The sequence below is a fragment of the Lathamus discolor genome, chromosome 20 (assembly GCF_037157495.1).
Source record: "Lathamus discolor isolate bLatDis1 chromosome 20, bLatDis1.hap1, whole genome shotgun sequence".
Taxonomy (NCBI): domain Eukaryota; kingdom Metazoa; phylum Chordata; class Aves; order Psittaciformes; family Psittacidae; genus Lathamus; species Lathamus discolor.
Window position 1 is genome coordinate 2675237 of NC_088903.1, and position 25398 is coordinate 2700634.

The following is a 25398-nucleotide window of genomic DNA, read 5'->3' on the forward strand; positions in this document are numbered from 1 at the left end:
AGCCGAGCGCCGAGCGGCAGAGCGCTCGGCTGTTTCCGTCACGCCCTCGGGTGTCTCCGGGAGCGCGCTCGGCTGCTCCCGCCTGGCTCGCTGAGGTGAGGTGCGAGGGAGCGGGCATGGGCGCCGCCGCCGCCTCCCTCTGCAGGGGCTCCGGGGACCGGGGCTCGGGGAACCGGGGCTCGAGGAACCGGGGCTCGGGTTCCGCTCGCCCCATGGGCATCGCCACCCGCGCTGTTGGTGCCCCCGGAGCCGTCGGTGGCCGCCCAGGTAAGCAGCGGTGCCCCTCCGTGAGGGGCCTCCGAGCTGTGGGGTGGGCGAGCGGGCAGCAGCGCGGCGTTACCTCAGGGTAAAAAGTGCCCTTGGAAAGCGCTGTGTTGGTCAGCAAAGAGCTTTATTTGTCAAGCAGCCGGCAAAGCGTTTGTAATACAGTTCCGAAGCGGGGCCTGCCCCTTACTGCTGCAGGTGGGGCCTGCGGGGTTGAACTGCTCTGAGCTCCCACTCGTTGAGCTATGGGGTTACTGCGGAGGGGTTGCCTGAGCAGCGGGGGTGATGCTTTGGGTCGCTGAGGAAACCCAAGGTCATGTAAAGCTCAGTGGTGTGTGGCCGTTTGGGCTAGTGGGGTTTGCAGCCGGCATTCGGCATTCATGTGGGAGGAAAGAAAAAAGCAGGTTTGGGATCTGGCTTCCATAAGGAGTTTTCTTGCGTTAGGTTTGCTTTTCGAGTCATTGAGTGGTTTGGGTTGGAAAACACCTTAAAGCTCCTCCAGCTCCAACCCCTGCCACGGGCAGGGACCCCTTCCACTGGAGCAGCTTGCTCCAAGCCCCTGTGTCCAACCTGGCCTTGAGCACTGCCAGGGATGGGGCAGCCACAGCTCTTTTCCTTTGCCACTCATTTCAAAGCAGTGCAAGAGCCTCACCTACACAGGGATGAAACTTGGAGAAAGAAGCTGGCTTGTGCTAAGAGACTTTCAAATACATTGTTAAGTGATTATCTTTAAATCAGCCCGCATGGGAGGGCTGCGTAACCTAATGGGGGTTACTCAGAAGATTGAGGACATACAGGGACACGTACAGAGCTCCTGTGGCTGAGAAGGCTTCTTTAGTGCAAGCAGCAGATCCGTCCTCATGGAGCTTCACCCCGCTCATCTCCACCATTGCAATGGTTAGTTGGTGTTCCCTCTCTCGGGAGAAGTAGAGCAAGCTGGGGTCTGCCCTGAACCCCTTCCCGTATTCTCTCTGCTTCAAGATGCTCTCAACCTTCATAGCAAGGACCAAAAGAAAAGGCAAAATCAGTATTTTTATATCGCAGCTGTGGAAGTCGTTAAGTAAATGATCTCTTGGGTTTGTGAAGTGCTGCTCATATGGGACTTTTCAACCTGAAAGATTATTGTGCTCGTGTGTTCAGTTCCTGGCTTCTTGGGGATTAGTTATGGCCAAGGAATTAAAACTGTAGAATCATAGAATGGTTTGGGTTGGAAAGGACCTTAAGATCATCCAGTTCCAACCCCCCTGCCATGGGCAGGGACAGCTCCCGCTAAACCATGTCACCCAAGGCTCTGTCCAACCTGGCCTTGAACACCACCAGGGATGGAGCATTCACAATTTCCCTGGGCAAAATAGTGGGGTTTATGCTGTTTTCTTATTTAAATCAGGAGCCAAAGAAGCCAGGGATCTCTGACCACCATTTCCAGCCAAGCGGTGGTAGCTGGGCCCGATTGAATGCTGATTATCAGCAGAACAGTTGGTAGAAATCTTTGGCCTTCATGTCTTGGGGTGATTTTCCTTAAAGTAATCTGATCCCTGCCATGTTTGAAGCAATTATTCCTTCCCTTTTCCCAGTGTTACCCTAAATTGTGATACTGCTACCTGTGTCATCATGTCAAAGTTGCTTTACTTGAAATAACACACACCCCACCCATCCCTTCATTTGGGCCCAATGAGATGTATGTTCTCTCACCAGCTTAAGCTGTTGAGACACGATCTTGTTTTCCAAGGACTCGAGCAGCAGCAGGAGCTGATCCTCACTGAGCTCTGCAGAATTAAAACAGGTTGTGCCAAAACCCCACCACAACTGAAGCCAGCTGGGGAGAAGTGAAGGGTGAGGAATGCTTTTCACGTATTCTGGTGCTACTGATTTCTCTGTTAAAGTGGCCAGCAAGCCTTACCTTCTAAAGCATCAAGGGTGTAGGCGATGGCTGCTGCCATGCAGAGGAGAATGTCTGCTGAGGATTGCTGCAAGAGCCTCAGCAGATGTTTTAAGGCTGGGCTTTCTGTTTTCAGCTCGCCACTGTCACCTTCGTCAAGAACTGCTTCCATCTAGAGGAGATAGGAGGAAACAGCAGGGTTTAAGAGGCTTGTGAGTCCAGGAGCTTGTGAACAGTCATGTAATACGTGTCTTCCCCTCTCTATGCTATTTGTGAGGCTGTAATTGGGGCTTTAGCATTCACACTGGCTGCAGTTAAAGACAGGATAGGACATTTAAATGGTTTGATACCTTCAAGTGAACCTGCTAGGTTCTACAGAGGACACATTTCTGCAGTTGACTCTGTCCTGAGCACTGTCTTTGTCTGTATGGTGATGGAGACCAGACATGCACCGAGTGAAGGCTTTTTGGGTTGCTAGTTGTGGTACAGGAGAGGTGGTTTCTGGGGCAAGAGGTGGATGTCTCTGTCTGTAAATCCTGGTAGTGAGAAGAGCTTTGCGCTTACCTTGTGGCTCAGTTCTTGGAAGAGGTTCCTGTCTCCCATCACAGCTTTGATGGCTTTTAATAAGATGATGGACAGCTGAGAAGACAACGTGGAAAGAATGTGACAATTCCTTTTAACTTCTGCCTCCAGTGCTCCTAATGTTCCTTGCAAGACATCTGAAAAGCAGAACGAGCCCAAGTATCACTTCCAAACCAGGCAAGTTCACTGGCACCTTACATTTAGAATTTGAAACTCTTCTATGAATACTTTCTTTTAAAGCAGTGTACAACTTTTGAGTTGTCATGTGTTGAAACTACAGCAAAGACACTGATTCTGGTGGCTTGTGTTTGGAGAAACTCAATCTTGCCCAGAGCGGGGAGAAACAGTGTGAGGGAAAGGAGTAAAATACGTTTCTTACCATCAGATTGAAGACTGCTTGTAAGACTTTCTGGGAAATAATGAAGATCTGCAACAGGAAAAAAAGGATAATGCTGAAAGGCTTTCAGCTGGGGGGTATATTTTACCAGGGTGGTTGATTTTAAGGCTGAAGATGTTGGTGTCCCAGGTCTGATATCACATGCTGGTTGTAGGTCAGGTTGTGCTCTTCTCTAGTGCACCTGTTCATTTAGGACTCATTATTCCTGAATCTCATTCCTTACTGTCCTGTGCCTTTCATCAGGCAGTGAGTGTGTTAAAACACAAGGAAATTAATATGACAGCTTATACTCCACCAGATCTACACAGGTGTGGGGAGCACAGGGGTTGAAAGCCAGATGTGCGCTCTCCAGTCTTGCAGGATTTATGGAGCTCGGTCCTTTCTTTCTCTGCCCATCCCAGTGGAGGGACAGCCACCCTGTTTGCTCCCTGACCTTCTGAGGAGGAAAGGAAACCAAAACCAGCGCTGCTCTGTGTCATTTCTCAGCAGGAGCTCTGCAGTTCCTGGAATGCGGAGCTGGGGCTTCCCCCTCTCATTCCTTATCACCCCCTTGAAGCTGCATCTCTTTCCCAGATAGCTCTTTTAACTTGTATACTGTGCACAGCTTTTTTCCCAGGGGGTTTCTGTCACTCACATTGTGTTCGTGCCTGAAATCAGGTGAGGGCATCTGTGAGGCTGAACAATGCTTCAGAAAACATCTTTCCTCTCCTGTGGTGTTTCCCAAATGGAGGAGTTAGCAGTATTTGGAAGTTACTTACCCCACGATGCATCTGAAATGGCCAGCTGGAATGCCCTGAAGGCCATGGTGCAACCTTTGGGTATGGTTATGCTTTGTTTGTTCTTTCTGGTGCCCTGGTTAGTGAAACATTAATATGTTATCAGGCTGGAGGATGTGCAGAGGGTGGGGAATGGCTGAATCCTGAGCCTGAAACCCAACCTTGGCACAGAACTTGACGTAAATCTGGGCCATGAAGTTCCCGTCTGCTTCAGAGATTTCCTGATAGCTGGTCTCCTCCAGGGTTTCTATGGTCTCATGAACCACGTACAAATTCTGGTGGTTTTTCTGTAGTTGTTGAATGAAGGCATGATTTGTATTAATTTTCCTAAAAGAGAAAAAAGGTCCTGTTTTAGCTGGGACAAAAGTCCTGTGGGACTGTATGCTTGTGTCACATGAAAATATCACTGTGTTTGTGGCTTCTGGGGGGAAAAAGGTGGCAGAAAATAGGCTTAGAATTCTTGCTGTCCTCAATGCATTCCTCTTCTCCAAGGGGCAGTGAGGTGGTGGCCTGGCAGGTCAGATGGGTGATGTGTCATGATCTAACTGCTCCTTTCCAGGCACAAACAATGAGAGGAGAGGCCTTGACTCCATCTTGAGGTGTTCCTGCTTTCTGAATGGCAGACAGATCTATAAGCATTACAAAGCTTGGTGAGGAGTTTTCACCACCTCTCTTTCCTGGACTCTGGAAATCTGCTTCCTTAGGAAGGATACATGCTCCCTGGTCTTGGGGTTTGGCTGTTGGAAAAACCATTGTGTGACCTAGCATGGGGCAGAGGAGGATGACCCTTTGTGCCTGCCTTACCTTTCTGTTTTCAGTGCCTCAAGTTTTGTTGGTGGTATGTGGTTCTTCTGCAGCTTGATGGACCACTCGCTGGCCAAGGAGGCAGCTCCTTTCACCTCCGCTCTTGTGCAGTCAGCAGGAACGATGAGAGTCCCATCAATTCTGTCAGCGACACTCCTTTTGATTAGAAATTGCCTTGAATCTTGTTCACTTCCATTGGGAATGAGATACTCTGAAATCATTCCATGCATTTGCTTAAGCATGATTACACAGACTCAATGTTACAACTATTCATGCACAAGAAAGATGGAACATGGTTTAGTTCAGCCCCAAATGTTTTGTCTGTGGAAACTGTGAGCTTAAGATTGATAAATGTGGTCTTTACCTGAGCTTTTACCATCCTGTCTAGGCAGCAGCACATCCTCCAGTCTGTACCATGTCTGTCTGTAGCGGGGAGATCGCTGGAATGTGGCTTTTCTTTTTCTTCTCACTAGGCACAGGGGTCTGAAATGTTCATGGTCCAACATGCTGCGAACTGGGACCAGGTCTCCATCTGGATCCATTTGTTTCACTATGGATTGGGTGATTTTTTTAAACATCCTGTTGCAGCTGGATGAATTTTTGATCCACAGCAACATAGACTTGTGCCTTAGGAAGAGGCAAGGCACGTTAAGCCAAATTACTTGAAGTACAAGGAGAAAGATGTAACAAAACATGTTGTTGTAATGAGGAAGAACTCTTCCAAATGGATAAACACCCCAAAAACCCTGTGTTAGTCCAAGACACAACTTGAACTGGATGGTTTATAGGAAAGCATTTGGAGAGGTAGGAGCATGAATCTCATTTCGACTCACCATATCCTTTGCGGATGAGGAAAGGTCATTTGGGAGCACACTGACCTTCAACACTGGCGTCTCTTAACTTTCAGTTAAGCTATTTTGCCGCATGTGCTAGTACTTACCATTAGCATTTTCATTACTGGACATTGCACCTTAACCTAGGACCTGTCATTGTCGTAAATGCTTGAATCAGTTTAATTTGGTGCCCTGATGCAAGTTTTAAAGGAAAAAGGTTGAGTAGTTTCTTGCTGTTTTTTGCTATTTCCCCTGTGCATTTTGTTGCTTGGCAGGAAAGAGCAATGCTTCAAAATAAGAGCAGCACAAAAAGCTTGTATTTGTGTCTTACTGGGAGAACTGAAAGTGCTGAGAGGTGAACAGTGCGTTATAAGTAGAAGTATAAATGAAACCCAGAAGTGTTGTCCTGTCTTTCCCCCCCACCCCCCTGAGAGAACTGGCTGTTTCAAAGGCAGAAGGAGAATCGCTGTTGGTTTCCTAATAGCGATTTTAATCCAGAGTTTGAGTTTTGCTTCAGTTAGCATATAGAAGGGGTGATAAAGAACTTTGTGTGATGGAGCTATGGATGAGAAATCATCTCGTGCTGAATGCGGAATCATTTAGGTAGCTCTGACAGGACTCATTCCCTTGGGAGACATCAACCAGAGATAAAAAAGAAATCAGAACACTTCACAGTTTGCTCTACCCCTCATCAGGACCGAAAGCGCTTAAAAATATACTTGCCTGTTTGTGGGGTGAGTGGCTTCTCCTTCACGGGAGGGCAACCTGTGGAGCTGTCCACGGAGCTTCCGAAATGAAGCAGCCTCTCCAGCAGCAGGCTAGGACCTGCTCTCTCCCTGCCTTTTTCGTCAGTGGTTCGGAAACTTCTGCTGATTGAGGCAGAAACACTCGTTGCTTGTGCAATTCTTCCCGTAAAAGCTAGTCAGTGACCTGGGTCAAGCTGTTTGATTGGTTGCAATGGCTGTGGGTAACTTCTTCTACAGATAAGACACTCCTCTAGAACTGGATTTCCAGCGTCATTCTGGGTTTCATTCATACTCTGCCTGCTGGGATGAGGAGCAGAATGTCCCGAGATTAGGAGGATTTCACTTTAGCCTGGGAGAGTGGTCCTGACAAGGAGACAATATGATGTTGCTGTAGGCACTTTTATGAACTTCTGTTGACTTATAGATGATATTATAACTTGCATGTGCACACATGCTGCCATGCATTAAGGCTTGTTGGTAGCAGAGGGGTTTGTGTGGCATACAGGTGCGATTGCCTGCTGAGGGATCAATTGTTGCTCAGTCCATCATGTGTTGGAATTGCCCCTCTACTCTGCTCTCTTGAGACCTCACCTGTAGCATTGTGTGCAGTTCTGGTGTCCTCAACATAAAAAGGACATGGAACTGTTGGAACAAGTCCAGAGGAGGCCACGAGGATGATCAGGGGACTGGAGCACCTCCCGTATGAAGACAGGCTGAGAAAGTTGGGGCTGTTCAGCCTGGAGAAGAGAAGCTGTGTGGAGACCTCATAGCAGCCTTCCAGTATCTGAAGGGGACCTATAAGGATGCCGGGGAGGGACTCTTCATTAGGGACTGTAGTGACAGGACAAGGGGTAACGGGTTAAAACTTAAACAGGGGAAGTTTAGATTGGATATAAGGAGGAAGTTCTTTACTGTGAGGCTGGTGAGGCACTGGAATGGGTTGCCCAAGGAAGTTGCGAATGCTCCACCCCTGGTGGTGTTCAAGTCCGGGCTGGACAGAGCCTTGGGTGGGATGGTTTAGTGTGAGGTGTCCCTGCCCATGGCAGGGGGGTTGGAACTGGATGATCTTAAGGTCCTTTCCAACCCTAACTATTGTATGAAGTGTTTATTTGCTCTGCTGGTTTAAAAGCAAAACCTGTCTGTGTAACAATGCAAGGACCCAAACCCAGGTTTTTACAGGAATACTTTATTAGTTTCTCTTAGAATACTGTACAAAGGAGTAATAAAAATATTCACACTTTATTTTAGAAAGTTCTCTACATGAGACTCATGTATCCACAGCAAAAAGAGGAAAAAAAACCTACAACTTTGTACAGTGTCAGAATGTTCCCTTAAAACCCCAACTACTTCAACTCCAACTGTTCCAGGGAGGCTACAGACACACAAACACTTGCATGCTGAAAAGAGATTATAGGCAATGATAAAGCAATGTCAGTCACAAGAAGAAACGTTAATGTGTTGACAGTAGTAAGCAGCTGCTGGCCCTTTAGCAAGGGCCAGAACCGCATGTCTATTAAAACAAAAATGAAATCATGATTAAAAAGAAGTACTTGGGAATTCAGTAGCCCCATATCTCAGCTTTGCTTTTCTCTTTTATGTTTTTAAAGGCTTTTTCCTGGTAAGGGTTGAGCTGTTGGCCATCCCATGGGGTGTGTTAAAGGCATTGCAGGACAGAAGCATCAGGCTGTCAGTACTCAATTGTTTTCTGACTTCCCTGGTGCAGTAACTGCCATTCTGTGTAAATACCCACATGGCCTTGACAGTGGCTTAGAAGAGACTTTGCCCAGGACAGGATGGGGCAGGGAGACTTTATCTGCCACTGCCTGTGAATTGTTCAAGTGGTACTTTCCAGAGGCTTTTCTCCTTTGGCATTCGTGATAGAATGAAAAAGAAAAGCATCTGGAGTACCTGCTTACCCAGTAACTGCTTCTCAGGCACAGGATGGAGCCTGCTGTTAATTCTCTGGCTGAAGTTTGCCCCTGGTCACTCTGCAGAAAGCCCGTACAAGTCTGAGAGGCAAATCTGTCATGATCAAAATCCCATTTAAAACCAGTAACAATCAGTTGTCTCCTTCACACGGGTACTTGAAGAAAGCTCTACAGTGTGTATGAGCAGACAGTCCTTGTGCTCGCCTTCTGGCTCTCCACGCAGAAGGTGGGCTTCACCCTGGGATCACTGCTCTGGTGGCTGCAGGTATGGAAACCCCCCTCCTGCCCACACTGTCCTGATCTCCTTTTCTCAGGAATCACTTATCCTTTAAGAGTTTTAGTATTTTGATTCCACTCTTGTGCGTGTGCAAGAGCAGCCTTTGAGTGCTGAACGTGATTCTGCATGAATTTAACACACACAAAGAAACTAAAAGTGGTTTCAGTTCCAGGAGACCCAGAACTGTGTCCAGTTCTTCCAGGCCACTACAGTGGTGGTATCCAAGTGGAAGCTGAAATCAGGCACCACTTGCTCCTGTGATACGACAGGAAAGAGCCATGCAACTGGCACAGGGGGTGCTCAGCCAGCACTCCCCATAACTCTTTCATTTCAGGCACCACTAACAAGTAGCAATTGTGGCTGTGGTTTTAATTACAATTCACTTATGGTTTCTTTTCTAGTCTTGATAATTCTCATACCTACCCTTAAGATGGGATCTTAAGGAAGATACTATCAGATGTATAACTACTCAATTATTAATCTTGTGTAGATACTTACTTAACACACCCCACTATTACCATAAAACCTTCCGTTCTCACTTTCCCTGTTTATCCAGTTTTCATTTATGTTCCCTTGATTGGATTAACTGTATGAGTCTGAGTTAATTTCAGTTATTCCATGGCATCTGTTGTAAAGAATGTCATTTGCCATCGAACACATCTGTGCTATTTTAATCCTTTGTGTGAACAAGGTAAATCAGAAAAACTCACTATCAGAATTAAGGGTTTGCCTATCAAGAAGTTTTAAACTTCAGGCTTTAAAAACTGCGTTTTGGAGAAGTTTCTAATCCCACCCTGGTTTAGGATCGGATGTCCCAGTTAACAGCACAAGGGACAAGTTCAGACCCTCAGCTGCTGTAATGCCCAGGCTTTCAAGGAAACTGCATGAAGTGCTGAACTCCACTGAGAAGAGCTGAGCCCTACCTTCAATTCACACTTAGGCTAAAAATACCAAAACTCCTCTGACTTTGGGTAATGTGCATGTACTTAGAAATAATCAGCACACATCTATACAGGAGTAATGGTTTTAAGGATACAGGGACTGTTTCTGTTGCAAGAAAAGGTTTTCTCCTTGTTTTCTACCAAAATATGTAAGTAGTTTTGTTTTCTCTGGAGATTTACCAGCCTGAGCTGTGGGCAGACATTGAGATCTGTTAAAACAACATGCAGCCTGTGTTACAGACCCAGCTGTAGCTGAGGACAGTCGCCCTGCCTCTGAGGGCATTGATGCTATTGATCTCTCAGGCATTTCAAAGGTACTTGGCTGATTGAAATGTCTCTATTTTGAAAACAGAATTTTTTCCCAAAAGTCATTGTCTAGTAGCTTAAAGAGTGCTGGCTTTAGGGCATATAGTACCTTAACTACAGCAGCAGTCCTTGCATTGTGGTGGTTAAAAGCTTCAACCTCCCTATCCAGTAAATTGCACGTGTCAAACTGGACAACAGCACTCAGGTATCCAGCCAGATTCTTTCCTCTTCCCACCTTCTTGAAAACTTCTTTTCACTTCAAATATTTCCACTTACCCAACATTAGGTAATGATTCTTTCTGCATTCCTCTGTGAGGTACATGAAATGTTTTTCCCTTCTCTGCAGCAGTAAGTCTGAGATAGAAGTAAAGCAGCTTGCGTAAAATTCTACCCGGAATAGTACTGGATCTTAGATGCAAACCTGAAGTTCCCATGTCCTATGCTCAGACCATCAAACAACTCAACAATGTCCACTCTGACCTCTAAAGCTAATGCAGGAACAAAAAGGACGTATTTAAAATGTTTATACCATTGTCCAAAGTATGAGAGAAGCACTAAGACAAGAAAAGAGAGGCTTTTACAGGGGAAGCATGAGGGTTCACACATTTCATCAACACAACCCAAAATTAAAAGCAATGACTTTGAACAGGAGAAAGCTCTCTTAGCCAGGAAATCTAAACCTGCAAACCTGCATCCTTTAGGTGGGAATTTAATGGGAAAAAGGCTTGATTTTGTTCCTGTACTAAATAATTATTACCAGTGACCCATTGTGTCCTTCTGTTGGCCAGGTCAGGCTGGTGCTGGTCGGTATTGCTCTCCTACGGTCTCCTCACCAGTGACCACGTGAGGACTCGTGTGGAGCTGAGCGACTGATTTCCAGGTAAGCCGGAACTGGAACACTCACTTGCCTCGAGTCAGGAATTGAGCCAAGTCCATGGCTAAGTGGAGAACTGGCAGATCCCAGTAACATGGACATGGACTTGAACAACCAAGAGCTGGACTGAGGAGAAAACAATCCAAATTGCAGTCACTGATTACAGCAAGCAGGCATCATCCATCCATCTCACTTGGCCTGTACCTGTCAGTCTGCAGCTTCTCCCACACTGGTGCAGTCGCTGCGTGTGAGCTGCTCAGTGGCATTTGCTGTCAGTCATCACTGCCCTGCACCCAGCTCCTGGGCTGAGTGCTGCACTGCCTGAGCACTCAGAGTGCCCTTAAAAATCAGCAGTTTGGGCTGGAGAGCTGTTAATCAGCTTCTGCTACAAGCTGAAAATAACAAATCTGATGTTGGTTCTATTGAGCTTTTCCCTGAAGCACACGAATTGTTCCACAGTAAAGAGGAAGTTGTTCAGGTTGCAGGTCACTCCTTCCTCTACTGGTTTTACTAAAGAGCTTCCTATCTCAGTGGCGTAAAAGATTGTAAAATAAGAATTTGCCATTCTCTTCCCATTCCCCTGTGCCAAAATGGAACTCAAACCCCAGAACAATCAGGTATTGGGAAAGCTTGGCTGTATCCCTTTGAATTTCCCCCACGTACTGCTTAAAGCACTTAGCTTCAGAAAGGGAAATATATTAAAGTGCATTTACCACAGCAATAGTACCAGCACTAAAAGCTTTTCCCCTCATCCCTCTTCATTCAGTGTCTGGGATAGATGAAAATCCTGCCAGAATTCATCCTCATTGTACCTTGAAGTCTGCATCTAGTTATGACACTGGGATATAAGAAATCCCGTGCCATGCATCCTGCTTCCACTAAACTCTACTCTGGAGCTGGTTTAGGTTTATTGGGCGTGAGGATCCAGCATGCGGTGTATGTCTATCAGATACTGCAGTTAAACAGCTGCTGTGAAATTGCATCCCAGTCTGCGTGGGGAAGGAGAAACGGAACTAGAGAGAAGGAACATCCCCCTCTCCCCCTGCTCCTCTTGCATTCGCTCCAGCCACGCAACTCAGTACTTGTTGATCCCAAAGATCCGGACTCCATGGAACTGCGGCAGCTTGGGGATCAGGACGCTCATGAGGGAGATGGTGTTGATGACGAAGTGGATCCGGTCATACTTTGTGTAAAAGCTGGTTAGAAAATACCTGGAAAGGAGGGGAACAGAGAGGGGGAGAGCTGAGTCATAGCACTTTGTGGTTTTGTTCCCCAGGCCAGCACATGAAGTACTCACAGGACGATGGGCATGATGGTGAGGAACTTGCGCGACGCCGTGAACTGCACTCCATAGTCCATCTGCTCCCAGTGCGTGAGCAGCCGAGCCTTGCCCTGGTCCGGAGTCTCAAAAGGAGTTCCTTTCACGGTATGGAGAAAGATGTACATGCTCTGTAGCAAACACAAACGCAGTGTGAAGCGTGCAGGGGACCTCCACACCACCAGAAATGCTCAGCTTCATCAACGGTCAGGGGAGCTTGCACCAGCGCCCTGTGCCACTAGAGGGATGCATCCTCCCCGCTGGAAAATGCAGCTAAGAAAGTGGGGATTGCGGGGAAGGAAAGCAGCCGGGGTTAGCTCAGGGTTGGCTGTCACACGTGAGGCCTGTGCTTCAGCTCCTGGGCGTAAGCCAAGAAGGTGGCCGCAAGATTACAGCGCTCCCGTCCCTGGGATCAGGAGATTAGTGTGGAATCGCTCTGCCATGCACCAGCAATGCCAAAGGCTGTCTAAAAACAGTGCTGGTGGAGCTGTGGATCTGTTCCTGCTCTGATTACGAGTGAACCTCTTGGAGTGGAACCCAGGGCACAGATAAACAGCAAGTGTCTGGCTGCATCACATGGCTTTGAAGAGTAGCCATTGCTGGCCTTTAAACTCCTTTCTGTTCCCATGACCTCATTGTTTAAGCTGCCAGAGAAGGGGAAGGAACTGGATGTAAAGCAGGCAGCTTGTGAGCTGAGCTCCAGGCAGCTCTAGTTAGTGGTTTTGTGGGTTCCTCCTCTCCTAGATGTGAAAAACATCAGCGGGAGGATCCCTGGTAAGGGGGTCACTTTTGTCTCTGGAATATTCTCAGGCTGAGGTATTATTTAAAATAAAAGATATAAAGCCAATTGCTGCATTTCTGAGGTTTTTTGTCCCCTGTGCCGCAGGCTGAAGGGCTGCTCCTCAGCTGCAGGACATGCAGAGGCTTGTGCAGTGAAGGGACTAAAGCAGCTCCTGGCCTGCACCCTGGAATGTGCCTCTGTGCCCCCAGCACAGCACTGACCCCCATTCATCTGAGTACCTGGTCCTTAGAAGGGATGAGCCTGGACTAATCTTTAAGCAGAACAAAGTTTGGGTGTTCGTTTTGTTTTCTTAACTCTGCTAAGGCCAATTCAGGTTGTATCCACCAAAGTGAAGGCTGTGCTGCCAGCTTCAGTGGCCTGTCCCCTAAAGGACTTACCCTGCAGGCAAATTATTGCAGTGTCCCCTCTGAGCAGCCTCACCGCATCTTTGCTGTCTCATCAGTACCTAGGCTGGATTTAAATCTATGACCTAGAGGCAAAGATTGCAGTCTGAGGGGTGGAGGTTGAGTAACTCACACTGCATCTTTGGAAACAGAAAGGAATTGTTTGAACAGGAATCTGATGTCTCCCTGCCCCAGGGGAAGTCAAGCCAGCCACACCATTCCCTTACCATGTTGTGAATGATGTTGGTAAGAGTCCAAACCACGGGGACACTGAAGAAAGGGATGCTCAGGAGCACGACGTGCAGCAGCCCAATTCCAAGGATGTAGGACAACCAGATGCCCCGGCTGTTCATGACCCGGGTGTTGGGATTCACCTCGCTGTGCGCTGTTCCCACGTTCATGTTGGCTCTTTGTGTCCAATAGGCACCCCTGAAACTAAAGCAGAGCTGCGTCAGTACTCGGGTGCTGGGAACCCTCCATCTAAGCTGAGCACCCTCTTGCTTTTCATCAAACCTCAAACCTGTAGTTTGCTCTAAAAATCACAAGTTCACTGCTTTGCATCTCGTTACTTTCATTCTTAGAGCTGCCATTTCTGAGGGGAAGCTAAATCTGGGAGCAGTTTTGGGAATAACATGTGGGAAGCCTGTCCGTGACAGAAGCTACTTGTGATCTGCTGAAAGGTTTTCCTGGAACCAAAACGGGAAGGTTCAATCCTGCAATTGCCTGAGGAGACTCACAGGAATACCTGAAGCTCTTCTGAAGTCATCATCGCAGTGTTAATCATGGAAGCACCGGGCACATGGAGCTTGTTACATGTTTATGGATTCAGCACATTCTTAACCTTGGAAAGAGCATGTTTGCAGAGTAAAGGCATGACAGCTCTACAGCAACACATCTCCCCATCAGTTCAACTCAGTTAACAGGGCTCTGGGGAAGGAACAAGATTCTTCTTGAGGATCATAAAAAGTTAGAGATAAGGAGGAAAAGTGCATTGGGAAGATATTTCATGAGCAAGAGCTGCAGAGGAGATGGCCCTTGCCCTACCTGCAAAGGGCTGCCATGCAGGAGGAACACAGGTGTTTTTCTGAATCCCAGACTGGTTTGTGTTGGAAAGGACCTTAAAGCTGATCCAGCTCCAACCCCTGCCACAGGCAGGGACCCCTTCCACTGGAGCAGCTTGCTCCAAGCCCCTGTGTCCAACCTGGCCTTGAGCACTGCCAGGGATGGGGCAGCCACAATGCCAGGAAGGTGAGGAAGCAGGACAGCGTCATCCTCCTGGAGACAGTGCAGCTATCAGTGGGTTTTGGGTTGCTGCACTGATAGCGCAGCAGGTACTGGTCAGCTTTCAGGCTTTCTGAGAAGATGAGAGCTCTGGTTTGCAGAGATCACAGGAAGCAGCACAAATTAGAACATCTGTAAAACTGAGTGTCTTTGAGGTCAGGGAAGTTCTTGTGTAAAATCATCTTTGTCTCCTGGGGAAATGCAGTTTAATGCGCTCCATCCCTCGCCAGCCCCCAAGGTGAGGCTGCTTCCTGATGTCTGGCCTTGTGGTTGGGCTCCTTTGGTTCCTGCAGCTGGGAGATGGTGTTGCTGTTCTCCAGCTCTCAGTCTGGGTCTCAGGAGGTGAGTCTGAGCCAGCTCTGACATTACACCACGGCCAACTGCTTGCTCCCTGTGGAGCACTGGGTCTGGTGTGTGTCAGGAGCTGGCTGTCTCCCCTGGCCCTGCCCAGGGCTGGGGTGTGAGGCGAGTGCTTGGCTCCACAGCCCCTGGGATGCTGGCTGGAGCTTCCAAACCTCTTTCACCCACACAAGGTGACTGTTGCTCGGTGTTGCAGGCTGCCAAGGTGCGCTGAGCAGATGCTCACCTACCTCTGCTACCCAGGTGACAACCAGGGCACTTATGGCTGGAGGTTAGTACAAGAAAAAAGGCTGCAGGTCTGGGGAGCGCTTGTAAATCATCACCCATCCCCTAGGGCAAAGGGTATCCTCGATATTCCAGAGGAAAGCCTGAAGCTCAGTCTGGAAGCTGGACTTAAGAGCTGGACTTGAGTCCTAGCAGGCGGAGCAGCTCCATCCCTAACCTAGTGCAATTCCAGAGGGCTTTCAGAAGGAAACCCAGGGGTTGCAGTGAGGCATGACACGAGTCAAGAAGTCTTCTTGTTGCAACCAATCCCAAACAGAGCAAAGATCCCTGTGGAATGCATCCCCAGCAGGCTGTTCGCCATTCTCCTCAATGCCGGTAAGGGCTCAGCTCTAGAGAACTGCCCGGCTGAGGCTTGGACTGAGCATGGGGAAGGGGCTGGTGACCTCGCTGCAGGCTTCCAAATCCAACTTCATCGAGAGCTGAACCTTTCAGCTTCCTCCTTGGGCTGGGGACCGAGCGGGTGGCCGAGGGGCAGATGGAGCAGCCCCCGGGGAACCGGTTCTCCTCCTGGTGCCTCCGTTTCCTTGCTTGTAACAATGAGTAAAGTGTTAGAACATACAAGAGGTTAAGTTGGTCTTGCAAGAGAGATCCAGCGATGTCAAGCGTTCCGTCCTACGATGAGGGTAATTCCACGTGCTTCTCCAAGTCCTTCCCCACCTTAAAACCACTTCATCTCTCAGTCTTTTCCCTCCTGAGAGGCATCTGCAGCCCTTGGCCGAGCTCTTTGCTCCCTTTGGATTGCACACACGGCTTTTGCTCATTGCAAAAGCCTGGCTGAGGGAGCTGCGCTCCCTACCCCCGTCCCACATCCCGTGGTGTCTGCTTTTACACCCGGGAGTTGTTCACCTGCAGCCAAAGGGAGGCAGCTCACCGTGGTGGGAGGAAGCAGCTGGCTGTGGAGCTCTGCTTTCCCACGTGTGCTGCGGGGATTTTGGGGACAGAGAGGCTTTAATGTGTCACCAGGCAGAGTGTGAAGGTCAGGGCTGTGCTGACGTCGGACGGTGTCTATCCAAGGAGGGGAAAAGTCAGCTGTGGTTACGCCGTGATGGCGGAGCCGAGCCCTTCCTCAGCCCGATCCTTCCCGACTTCCCACTCCCTGTCCATGGATCTGTAGGGAAAGCCTCATTCCGGGGCTCGGGATGAAGCTCAGGGCTGCCAGCTCCATGTCTGGCGTGCCAGCATCTCCTCGCTTCGAAGGAAAGGGGGAACAAAACGACATGGGCAGCTTCCTGCTCACTTTGCCACCCATCAGCTGCTGCTGAGTGACAAACCTCTGAGTGCAGCCAGTACCCCACAGCACGGCTCCTGCCCCCCGAGGAGGAGCGTGAGCACATCTGCTCCTGTCCCTGGCTGTTCAGCTCTTCGCCAGCGCCTCGCACCCCATTCTCCACCAGCCCATCACAGGAGCTTCCTCTGGGACAGCAGCCAGAGGGCAGGAGGGCTCGGGGGCTTATCTCAGATCTTCCCGAGTGTTCCCACAACCCAAGTGATTCTGATCCCAAGCGATTGTGATCCCGCGGAGCTGCTGCGGAGCCAAGATCCCTGCCAGCACCAGCGAGCACCATCTCCCAAGTGGATAAACACTCAAACCCCTCCTTTGCAAGGCGGCATCAGCGTCTGGACCAGAGCACCAGGTACATGGAAGATGTCCACAGACACGGCTGGGCTTGGAGGGGGAGGTCGGGCCGAGGCAGTGCCGCTTTGTGTCCTGCTTCGGCCTGGAGTCGGGCTTGGAATTCCACATATTGGAGCCCTGGGAAAGCCGAGGGGGCCTGGGGCTGGCGGGGGAGCAGCGGGCACCGAGCGGGAGCTGCGGGGCTCTGGCTGCCGGACACGGGGATGATGGGGGGGGGGTGTGGGGGGAGCGTCTCGGCCGGGGGCTCCTGCACCCCGCTCACGCCACACGGCCCCCGGGGGTGTGGGGCAGGTCCCGGTGTGCCCCCTCCTCCCCACCCCAGCAGCCGCTTGTTTCTCTATGGAGCGTTTTCCCCTTGGGACGGGCCCCGCTGCCACCGCCCCCCCCCCCCCCCCCAGCGCCGGGCCTGGGGAAGGGGACGAGGCTCCGGCCGTGCCCCGCACCGGCCCCGTTACCCCGGGGGGTGACCGGGGAAGCGCCGCCGCTCCCGGCCCGCACTCACCGCTGCTCGGCCCGGCTCGCTGGGGCCGGGGCTGTCTCCGTCGCGCACCCGCGGCCCCGGCTGCGCTCCCGACGGGCTCCTCGCCGCCGCCCGGCCCGGCCCGGCCCTCCCCGCCGCCGCCGCGGCACGCCGGGAGCTGTAGTCCCGAGCACCGGAGCCCGCCCCCGGGGCCGAGCCTGCGGAGCGGAGCCGCTGTAGGCACCGCGGTGACCGCGGGGCTGCCCCCGGAGGGTCCTTGGCAGCGCCGGTACCGTCCGAGCCCCAGCACCCCCCGCTGCCAGCGCCGGGCTGCGGGCGGAGCCCCAGGAGAACCCCCCCCCGGGGTGGCTCCGGTCCCGCTGGGGGCTCCCTCCCCTCCAACACCGGGACCCGCGGCCGAGGTCGCGCTGGGAGCTCGGGGGGCCCCGCAGGCCCCGCTTGTGCCTGCAGAGGCTCGGAGCGAGGGGCTTTGTGCCGCCACCGCAGCCCCCCCCGTGCGGGTGTGCGGGGCAGGGGCAGCCCCACCGGGGCCGCTCGGCAGAGCCTGGTCTGGGGGCGGCGCAGTTTAACCGGGGGGGGGGTGGGGGTTCATGGTGCTCCCCGGGGTGGGGGTCCCTGCACCCACGGGGGGCCCGGGCTGCCCCTCTGCGTGTGCCTCGGCCGCAGCCTGGCCCCGCTGCGCATCCCAGCGGCTGCGGTGCGGGGATGCCTGTGCGCGGAGTGGGAATCCCGCAGGAGCGGGCCCTGCTCTGCAGGAGAACCACGCACGCAGCGAGCTCTATTTTTATCCCTCTCCTGCCCGGCTGAGCAGCTCCCTCTGCGCGGTGACATCTGATTTAGCAGCTTCCCCGCACCCCGCTGGCTCCGCACGTGAGGGGGAAGCACAATGCGGCCGCTATTTTTAAACGCCCATCAATGCGAATTCCTGCCGGGATGCAGCAGGAGCATCCCGCTGCCGGCGTGGGCACAGGGGATGGGACCCCGCTCCCCGTGCTCCGCACAGCGGCACCGGGGCTGACGGGGTCCTGCATGCGGGATTCAGCGCCATGCTGAATCCCGCATGCAGGACCCCGTCAGCCCCATCCATTGTCTGGCAGAAGCCTGGACCGGCGTTTCCCCACTCTCAGTGGGCTCAGGGGCTGTTCCCGTAGGAATTCCTGGGCCTTGCTTGCTCCGGCCTCCCCCGTGCCGGGAGCCGCGCTCACATCCGGCAATCTGGGGCTGCCGGTCCCACTGCCCGGTCGATACTGACTGTATTCAGCCCCGGTGCAGCTGGATTCAGCCTCGGTACAGCTGGATTCAGGCCCGGTGCAGCTGGATTTAGCCCCAGTGCAGCTGGATTGAGCCCCGGTGCAGCTGGATTTAGCCCCAGTGCAGCTGGATTGAGCCCCGGTGCAGCTGGATTCAGGCCCGGTGCAGCTGTATTGAGCCCCGGTGCAGCTGTATTGAGCCCCGATGCAGCTGGATTCAGCCCTGGTGCAGCTGTATTGAGCCCCGGTGCAGCTGTATTGAGCCCCGGTGCAGCTGGATTCAACCCTGGTGCAGCCGGATTCAGCCCCGGTACAGCTGGATGCAGCCACCTCTCCCTTGGCTGCAGCAGGGGAGGGTCCGTGTGGGACCCTGCTGCACTGCAGGTGTTGGGATTTCGGGTTCGTGGGTGCCGTGTCCTGGAGTGTGGGACCTCGGGGGAGCAGCCCTGGTGCTGCTCCCGCTCCCGGGCTCTCTGCGGTGACCCAGCCCCGAGCCGGCACTCGAAGCTCAAGCACCCCCTGCGCCTGTCACCGTGTCCCCTTGGATGCGGCAGGTCCCAGCTCCGTGCCCCGCTCCCGGCCGCGCTGGGACTGGTGATGGGCAGCGCGGGGCTGCTCTGCTGCCCGACCCAAAGGCGCCCAAGAGCATCGGCCTCGGCCCCCCGAGTGCCACCACCACGGCCCAGGCCAGCCCTGGCACACGGGGCTCCCGCTCTGCCCAGCGGGTTGGGGTCCGGGGGGGTCCCCGCGCCCTGCCCGGCCGCGCCTCCCCGCCAGGCTTTGTTCTCCGAACCGAGCCGCGATCCAGGGCAGGCGCCTCGTAACCGGTTGATGCGCCCCGGGCAGCGGGGCTGGGCTCTCCCCCCACGCGGAGAACCGGGGACCGGGGCGCTCAGCGGGACCCCCCCGCCCGGCGAGCCCGGTAACGGCGGCCGCTCTCCATGGTGCTGAGCGGCCCCCGCCGGTGTCCCGGGGCGGCAGAACCCGGGTTAGCGCCGAGCCCCGGAAGCCCGGGGATGGGCCCCCCCCCCCCTCGCGGGTCGGGTTTCCCCGAGTAAGCGATGCCGGTGCCCGCGGGGGGGGTCCCGTTCTCCCCGACGGCCGCGGGGAGCCCCGGGGGCAGCGCCGGGGGGGGCGCGGGGCAGGTCCCGGCGCTCGGGATCCCCGCAGCTCCTCACCGGGTGCCCCCGGTCCCCCCCCGCCCCGCTCCGGGGCAGAGCCGCTCCCGGGTGCGGGGCCGGGACCGGGGGCGCCCGGCGCTGCGCGGTTCCCCCCGCGGCGGGGCGGGCCGGGGGCGGGGAGCCCCGGGGAGGCCCGGGCGGAGGATCCCGCCCACCGGCCCCGCCGCTGCCGCCGGCTCCGGTCCCGCCGCGCTGCGCGGGGCGCGGCCGCTCCGGGCCGGGGCGCGGGGCCGCGCACTCCAGGTGAGTCCGCACCGGGACCCCCCCCGGGCCGGGCAGGGAAGGAGGAGGCGAAGGGGATGGGGGGGGGGGGGGTCCCCGGCAGCGCGGAGCGGAGCGGAGCTTCCCCGGGGAAGCACCGGGGCTTCCCTCGCCCGCGACGCCCCCGGAGCGGAGCGGAGCCGGGGGGAACCCCGGGGCATCCCCGGCTGCCCCGAGCGCACGGCGGGTCCCGTCCCGCCCCAGGGGCTGGCGGCCACCGCCGGGGTTGGGCTGTTCTGTGCCCGTCCTCGCTGCGGTGCCCGGGCCGGAGCACCGGGGGCTGCGGGGACCCCCTCCGAGCTCAGTGCGGGGCCCCCGGAGCCGCATCCCACCCGCGGGGTCCCCCGGGATGGAGCAGCCCCTGCCCGGGTCACCGGCTCCGGCTGAGCCCGGTGGGATCCTGACGCCTGCGTGGGGCGGGTTCCCGGGGCCCTTTGTCCGCTGTGAGCCCCGGTCCCTGCTCGGGGACCTCGAGGAGCCCGGGGGGGGGGCGGTGGTGCAGGGGCTGGGGCTGCAGTGCTGTGACCTTGGGGTGTTTTGGCGTGGTTGGGCCGGGTTACCCTGCGCAGTGGTCAGGGGGGGCTCCGGGGCCACCCTTGGGTGAGCACCTCAGCCCCTCGGCACCGGCTTTGCCGGGCTGGGTGCTCCGGGAGCCCGCCTGCAGCACGGAGCTTTGCTGATGGGTGCCCTTCCACACCGGTGTCTTTAACCCCGGAGAGCATCCGCATCCAGCGCGGCCAGGCTGGGGATGGGATGGGGACGTGGTGGGACCCAGGGCTGGGGAAGCGGGGCTGAGCCGGGGCCTTATCTGGGACCCACCCTGGGAGCTCGCCCCACGCTCAGCCCCAGTGAATTTCCTTTCTCTGTTTTCGTTTCTTTCCTGCTGACGTTTTTCCCCTCCGGAATCAAGGGCTGGATGGGGACCATGGTTACGGGGTGGTGTGGGCAGCCCGACCCCGCGGTGGCACCGGCCAGGGGACCGCAGCGCCCAGCCTGCACTGGCACCCTCGAAAGGGGAAGACCCCGCGTGTGCCATGGGCGCTGCTGGAGCCGGGACGTGGGCACCCGCTCTGCCTCTGCCCTCGCGGGTTTCCGGTCCCGCTCGCCTGGAGCAGGATCCGTGCCGGGATGCCCCGGCCGCGTGCGAGCGAGCGCCGGAGCCATCAAACGCAGCGACCTTGGGGGGCCGGAGCTCGCCCCGCCGCTGGCTCAGCCCGAGCTGGCCCCGTTGGTACAGCCCAGCTGCAGGAGACGGCTTCGCTCGGCCCCTCGAGGCCTGATCCTGCCGGATCCGATGGCAGGGGGATGCGTGGGCCGTGCTCCTGGCCCTGTCCCATCCCATCCCTGCGCCATGGCCGTGCTTGCAGCCGGAGGGGTTCTGCCCCTTGGTCTGACGCTGTCCCTTTGCTGTCTCCACCTCAGATGCACCCAGTCCAGCTGAAGCCACCGGGGCTGAGAGCTGCGGGGCCGGCGGCCCTGTGACAGCCGCAGCGCGGGACCATGCCTGCGGCAGTGCGGATCCCGCTGTGCTCCGGGACCGCGTGGCTGCTCCTGCACAGCCTCCTCCTGGCCTCCCATCCCCGCTCGGCCACAGCCTTCCCCAAGGGCTGCTACCCCTCGGAAGAGGAGGGGCTGAAGACATTCCGCTGCAGCAACGCCCGCCTCACCGAGGTCCCCAGGGACATCCCCAACGACACCAACAAGCTCTACCTGGACTCCAACCGAATCCCATTCCTGCCCCGCGACGCCTTCCGGGACCTGCCCCTCCTGCTGGAGCTGGATCTGTCCCACAACGCCATCGCCAGCGTCGAGAGCGGAGCCTTCCGGGGCCTGGCAGAGCACCTCCGCTCCCTGGACCTGTCCTCCAACAAGCTGGTGTCCGTCAGCAAAGACGCCTTCAGCAACCTGAAGGCCAAGGTGAACCTCTCCGACAACCCCTGGCTCTGTGACTGTCGGCTGCAGGAGCTCGTCCGCACCGTGGAGCTGGCGGCCGGCTCCTCCGGTGGCCTCGTCTGCGACTCCTCGGCGCAGGAGGAGCACGTGGGCAAAGCCTTCCTGCAGGTGATGGCCGACACGGACCTCTGCAACGTCTACAAGAAGACCACGGACGTGGCCATGCTGGTCACCATGTTCGGCTGGTTCGCCATGGTCATCTCCTACCTGGTCTACTACGTGCGGCAGAACCAGGAGGACGCCCGGCGGCACCTCGAGTATCTCAAGTCCCTGCCCAGCAAGCAGCGGAGGTCGGAGGAGTCGTCCACCATCAGCACCGTGGTGTGAGGCTCCGGCAGGACTTGGCTCACCCGCGGCTGCCAGGAGCTGCCACAGGAACAGGCGTGGATTTGTCCGGTTCTCCGCAGGGAAGCAGCATCCGGCAGCGGGAGCTCTGGTGCCGCGAGAGGTGAAGCAGGGATGGGGATGGGCACCGGGCACCGAGCATCCACCCGGACCAGAGGGACCCTGGGGCGTTCAGACTTCATTTCAGACCGGGGTGTTTCCTTTGCAGGGATCCCTTGGGCCGTTGATGATGTTCATGGTTTAATCCCGCCCCGGCTGCCCAGGGGATGGTCCCGGCGGCACGGAGCAGCCGGTGCTGGGCTCCCTGCCTGCACCCGGAGCGGTGTGGCCATGGGGCTGGAGCCACCGGACCAAAGGGTGGTGACAAGAGGTGGGGACACATCGGTTGGGAAAGGCGAGGGGCAGGTCCTGGGTACCCCGCTCCAGCTGCCCCATCTCCCATCCCAGCCCCTGCTGCTCCCCACTCCTTTCCTGGCACCCCCGGTCCAGGTGGAGCAAGGCGCATGGTGGGGGGGGGTCCCACTTGGAGATGGGGCAGCTCATGGGCAACCCCGGCACCTTCCCCCTTGGAGCACGATGTTCTTACAAGAAGCGAATGGGGAATGAAGCTCCCCCGGGGATGAGCTCCCTGGGGGTGCCGAGGGATGCAGGAGCTGCTGGAGGGGAACTGAGGGGTGCAGGCGGTGGGTCCGGCCCTGCTGGGATGTGCTGTGGGGAGCAGGATTCCCCCCAGTGCTCCCTTGGGACCGTGCAGGTCGGTGTTTGCTGCCCTCCTCCGCCTGCTCCCGGCTCCGGCTCCAGGACTCACAAGCTGCCGACCGGTCACTGTGAGGGGAGCGGGGATGGAGGGAGCCGCCGCGGCTCCTCCGCCCTCTCCCCACTCCCACAGGAGCCTGAATCCGCTCTAAAAAGCCCTCGAATCCCTTCTCGACCCTTCCAGCCTTGGGCTGCAGGTTCCTGGTGTCAGTAGGTAGAGGGGAGGGCGCTGGTGGCCAGCGTGGGTCAGGGTTGGTGCCCACCTTTGGGTGCGCAGGGTCCAAGCGGTGACTCAGAAGCAAAGCCAAGAGCAGACCCAGACCCCTCCAGCTGTGTCTGAGGGCTGGGTTTGATGGGTTTGCCCTTGTTTAAAACCAGCTGAAGCTTAAACTGCCTTAATTCACCCGGAGCACCGACCAAAGCTGCTTGAGCATCCCCTGCACCGGGCCAGGCCCGGCGCCGGCTGCTGCCCGTGCTCCAGTGGGAGCCGTGGTCCAGAGCCGGCCGGGAGCAGCCCCTGCGCCCTTCCACAAGTGCCTCCATGCCCAGCACACACCAGGGGCTCTGCCACGCACAAGCACCTCAGCCCCAGCTCCAAACCAGGCACCCCGGGGCGCACAGCCCCACGGCAGCTCCCCACATACAACCAGGGCTTGTGGGGCCCCAGAGCAAGGCACCGGCATCGCTGCCGTGCCCGTCTGACCCAACGTGTGTTTTGTTTAAGGGACCTTTTACGTTCTTACTTTAGACACCAATAAAGTCGGCTTTGACTTTGGAGCCCGTGCCCGTGTGTGTGTGTGTCCATGGGGGCATCACCCGGTCCCTGGTGCCATCCTGGCTGTAAAGGGCGGGTGAACGGTGCCTGTGGCAGCCGGTGCCCTCCCAGTCTGCGTGCCCCGGCACCGGAGCCGTCAGGAACCCGATACGTGGCACTGCCGGTAACCCTGCCCTCGCCTGCAGTCAGTGAGCGCGGCACGGCTCAGGTCACCGGCACGGTGACAGCGCCCGAGCCACGTTGTGCCAGGGCCCTGCTCCCTCCGGTCGCCACCGACCAGACCTGGGCATCACTTGGAGCAGCCACCACCATGGTCGGGAGGGACAAACCCATCCCGGTGCCCACGGTCCCACTGGTCCCTCTTGGGGCACTGGTTTGCCGGCACCTTTCCCTGCGTGGCGCATGTGGATGCGCGGTGGGAGGAGGAAGCCGGGACCTAACGCGTTGTGACAGCTCCTGCTTGAGGACATTGACCTCGTTTGTCACTCGCTGTCTCCAGACGCAGGCCCAGGCTCCCAGCAGATGGCTGCTGTTCCCAACTCGGGGTGCTCCGGGGGGACCCTGCTCGGGAGCAGCTGGGGAGGGCCCGGGGATGCTGCTGCCACCCGGTCCATGGGGCTGTGGCTCCCCCACGGTCTCCCCATGGGGCTGGATGATGCTGAGCCCCCGGGGCCAGCCCTGCCCTGGGGCACAGGGAGTGATCAGGGTGGAAAGCACTGGGTTCATGGCAACCGCTGTAAGCATGGAGAAGGGAGGTGGATTCTGGTGGCAGCAATGGGTTGGTTGTGGAACCCTGTGGATGGGGGGGTCAGATATGTAAGAAACCTCATAAAACTTGCAATTAGCTTTGGGAAGAGAACCTGGATTGGGATGGACCCAGCTGCGTGCTGTTGGCAATGTCTGATATTTGATCGGGTGTTAAAAGGGAATGGGGAAGAGCAGAAAACTGGGATTACCGCGTATTTCCAGGAGGTGCCTGTGGCCAAGCTGGGGCGTTGGAGGGGTCTCAGGATGCGGCTGAGCACAGGAGGAACTTGGGGCCGGCCGCCTGCAAGGCTCCTCCATGGCTCCATCCCAAAGAGGGGTTTTCCTCATCCCACTCTTCCAGCACTTGCTGCTGTGGGCGGGCTCCTGCCTCGGTGTTGGTGGGTACGAGGGGTTCAGTGTCAAAGTCAATGCTTTCCCTGACGCGCGGTGATGGAATCATCCATTTTAATGCTGTGTTCCTGGGTAATTCCTCTCCTGATTTATCTGCTGGGATCAGCAGCGGCAGCATTAGCAGGTGACCTCCTTCTGCAGTGTTCCACACGCTGGTAAAGCTGTTACTGACTTCCAAGGTGCTCTCTGCCCATCGCACCGGGCACACAAGGAACTGTTCTGCCTGTCCGGGATGGAGGAAAACGGGTCACTGGTGCAAGATGGGTCCTCACTGGTTGTGACGCCTCTTCTGCCGCCTGGTCCTGACTCCCTCCGTCAGCCAAATGATGCTCCTGGTTGCCAGGGTCTGTGTATCCATGGGATCCATCCTCCCAGCAGCGCTGATGGAGGCTGCACACCTCGGGATACGCATTTGCTTTTGCTGTGGGGTTTAGAAGCAAGATAAAGCAAGGCTCTTGCCAGCCGCAGACAGAGGCGTGCTCGGCAGCCATGGCCCCAGCCTGCATCCTGAACTTTGAACTGATTGGATTTGCCAGAGGGAAGGAAGGATGTCTAATTGTTTAATT

General features: G+C 55.8%; 3 protein-coding genes and 1 long non-coding RNA gene across 6 annotated transcripts; 2 read left to right on the top strand and 2 right to left on the bottom strand.

The window, feature by feature from the left end:
- The first annotated feature begins 105 nt into the window (after positions 1-105).
- On the top strand, positions 106-12772 carry LOC136024122 (uncharacterized). Of its 2 annotated transcripts, none has more exons than XR_010616755.1 (3): positions 106-267; positions 10522-10613; positions 11884-12772. It is a non-coding gene; the product is annotated as an uncharacterized LOC136024122 (long non-coding RNA). The 2 variants fall into 2 exon arrangements; XR_010616756.1 differs by lacking the exon at positions 11884-12772 and adding an exon at positions 11374-11877.
- LOC136024117 (gasdermin-A-like) lies at positions 373-6249 on the bottom strand. The gene is made up of 9 exons (XM_065699217.1): positions 5067-6249; positions 4703-4913; positions 4060-4225; positions 3881-3974; positions 3105-3152; positions 2708-2862; positions 2165-2315; positions 1957-2030; positions 373-1256 (listed from the first exon to the last, which is right to left on the bottom strand). The coding sequence occupies exons 1-9, from the start codon at positions 5395-5397 to the stop codon at positions 1026-1028; spliced, it is 1461 nt and encodes a 486-aa protein (XP_065555289.1). The 5' UTR covers positions 5398-6249; the 3' UTR covers positions 373-1025.
- Positions 7448-17303, bottom strand: ORMDL3 (ORMDL sphingolipid biosynthesis regulator 3). The gene is made up of 4 exons (XM_065699225.1): positions 17175-17303; positions 13338-13545; positions 11905-12056; positions 7448-11818 (listed from the first exon to the last, which is right to left on the bottom strand). The coding sequence occupies exons 2-4, from the start codon at positions 13509-13511 to the stop codon at positions 11683-11685; spliced, it is 462 nt and encodes a 153-aa protein (XP_065555297.1). The 5' UTR covers positions 13512-13545; positions 17175-17303; the 3' UTR covers positions 7448-11682.
- On the top strand, positions 16046-23676 carry LRRC3C (leucine rich repeat containing 3C). 2 transcript variants are annotated; one of them, XM_065699223.1, is made up of 2 exons: positions 16046-16670; positions 21268-23676. In XM_065699223.1, the coding sequence occupies exon 2, from the start codon at positions 21346-21348 to the stop codon at positions 22123-22125; it is 780 nt and encodes a 259-aa protein (XP_065555295.1). In that variant the 5' UTR covers positions 16046-16670; positions 21268-21345; the 3' UTR covers positions 22126-23676. The 2 variants fall into 2 exon arrangements, with proteins under 2 accessions (XP_065555295.1, XP_065555296.1); XM_065699224.1 differs by lacking the exon at positions 16046-16670 and adding an exon at positions 19751-19827.
- The last annotated feature ends 1722 nt before the right edge of the window (positions 23677-25398 follow it).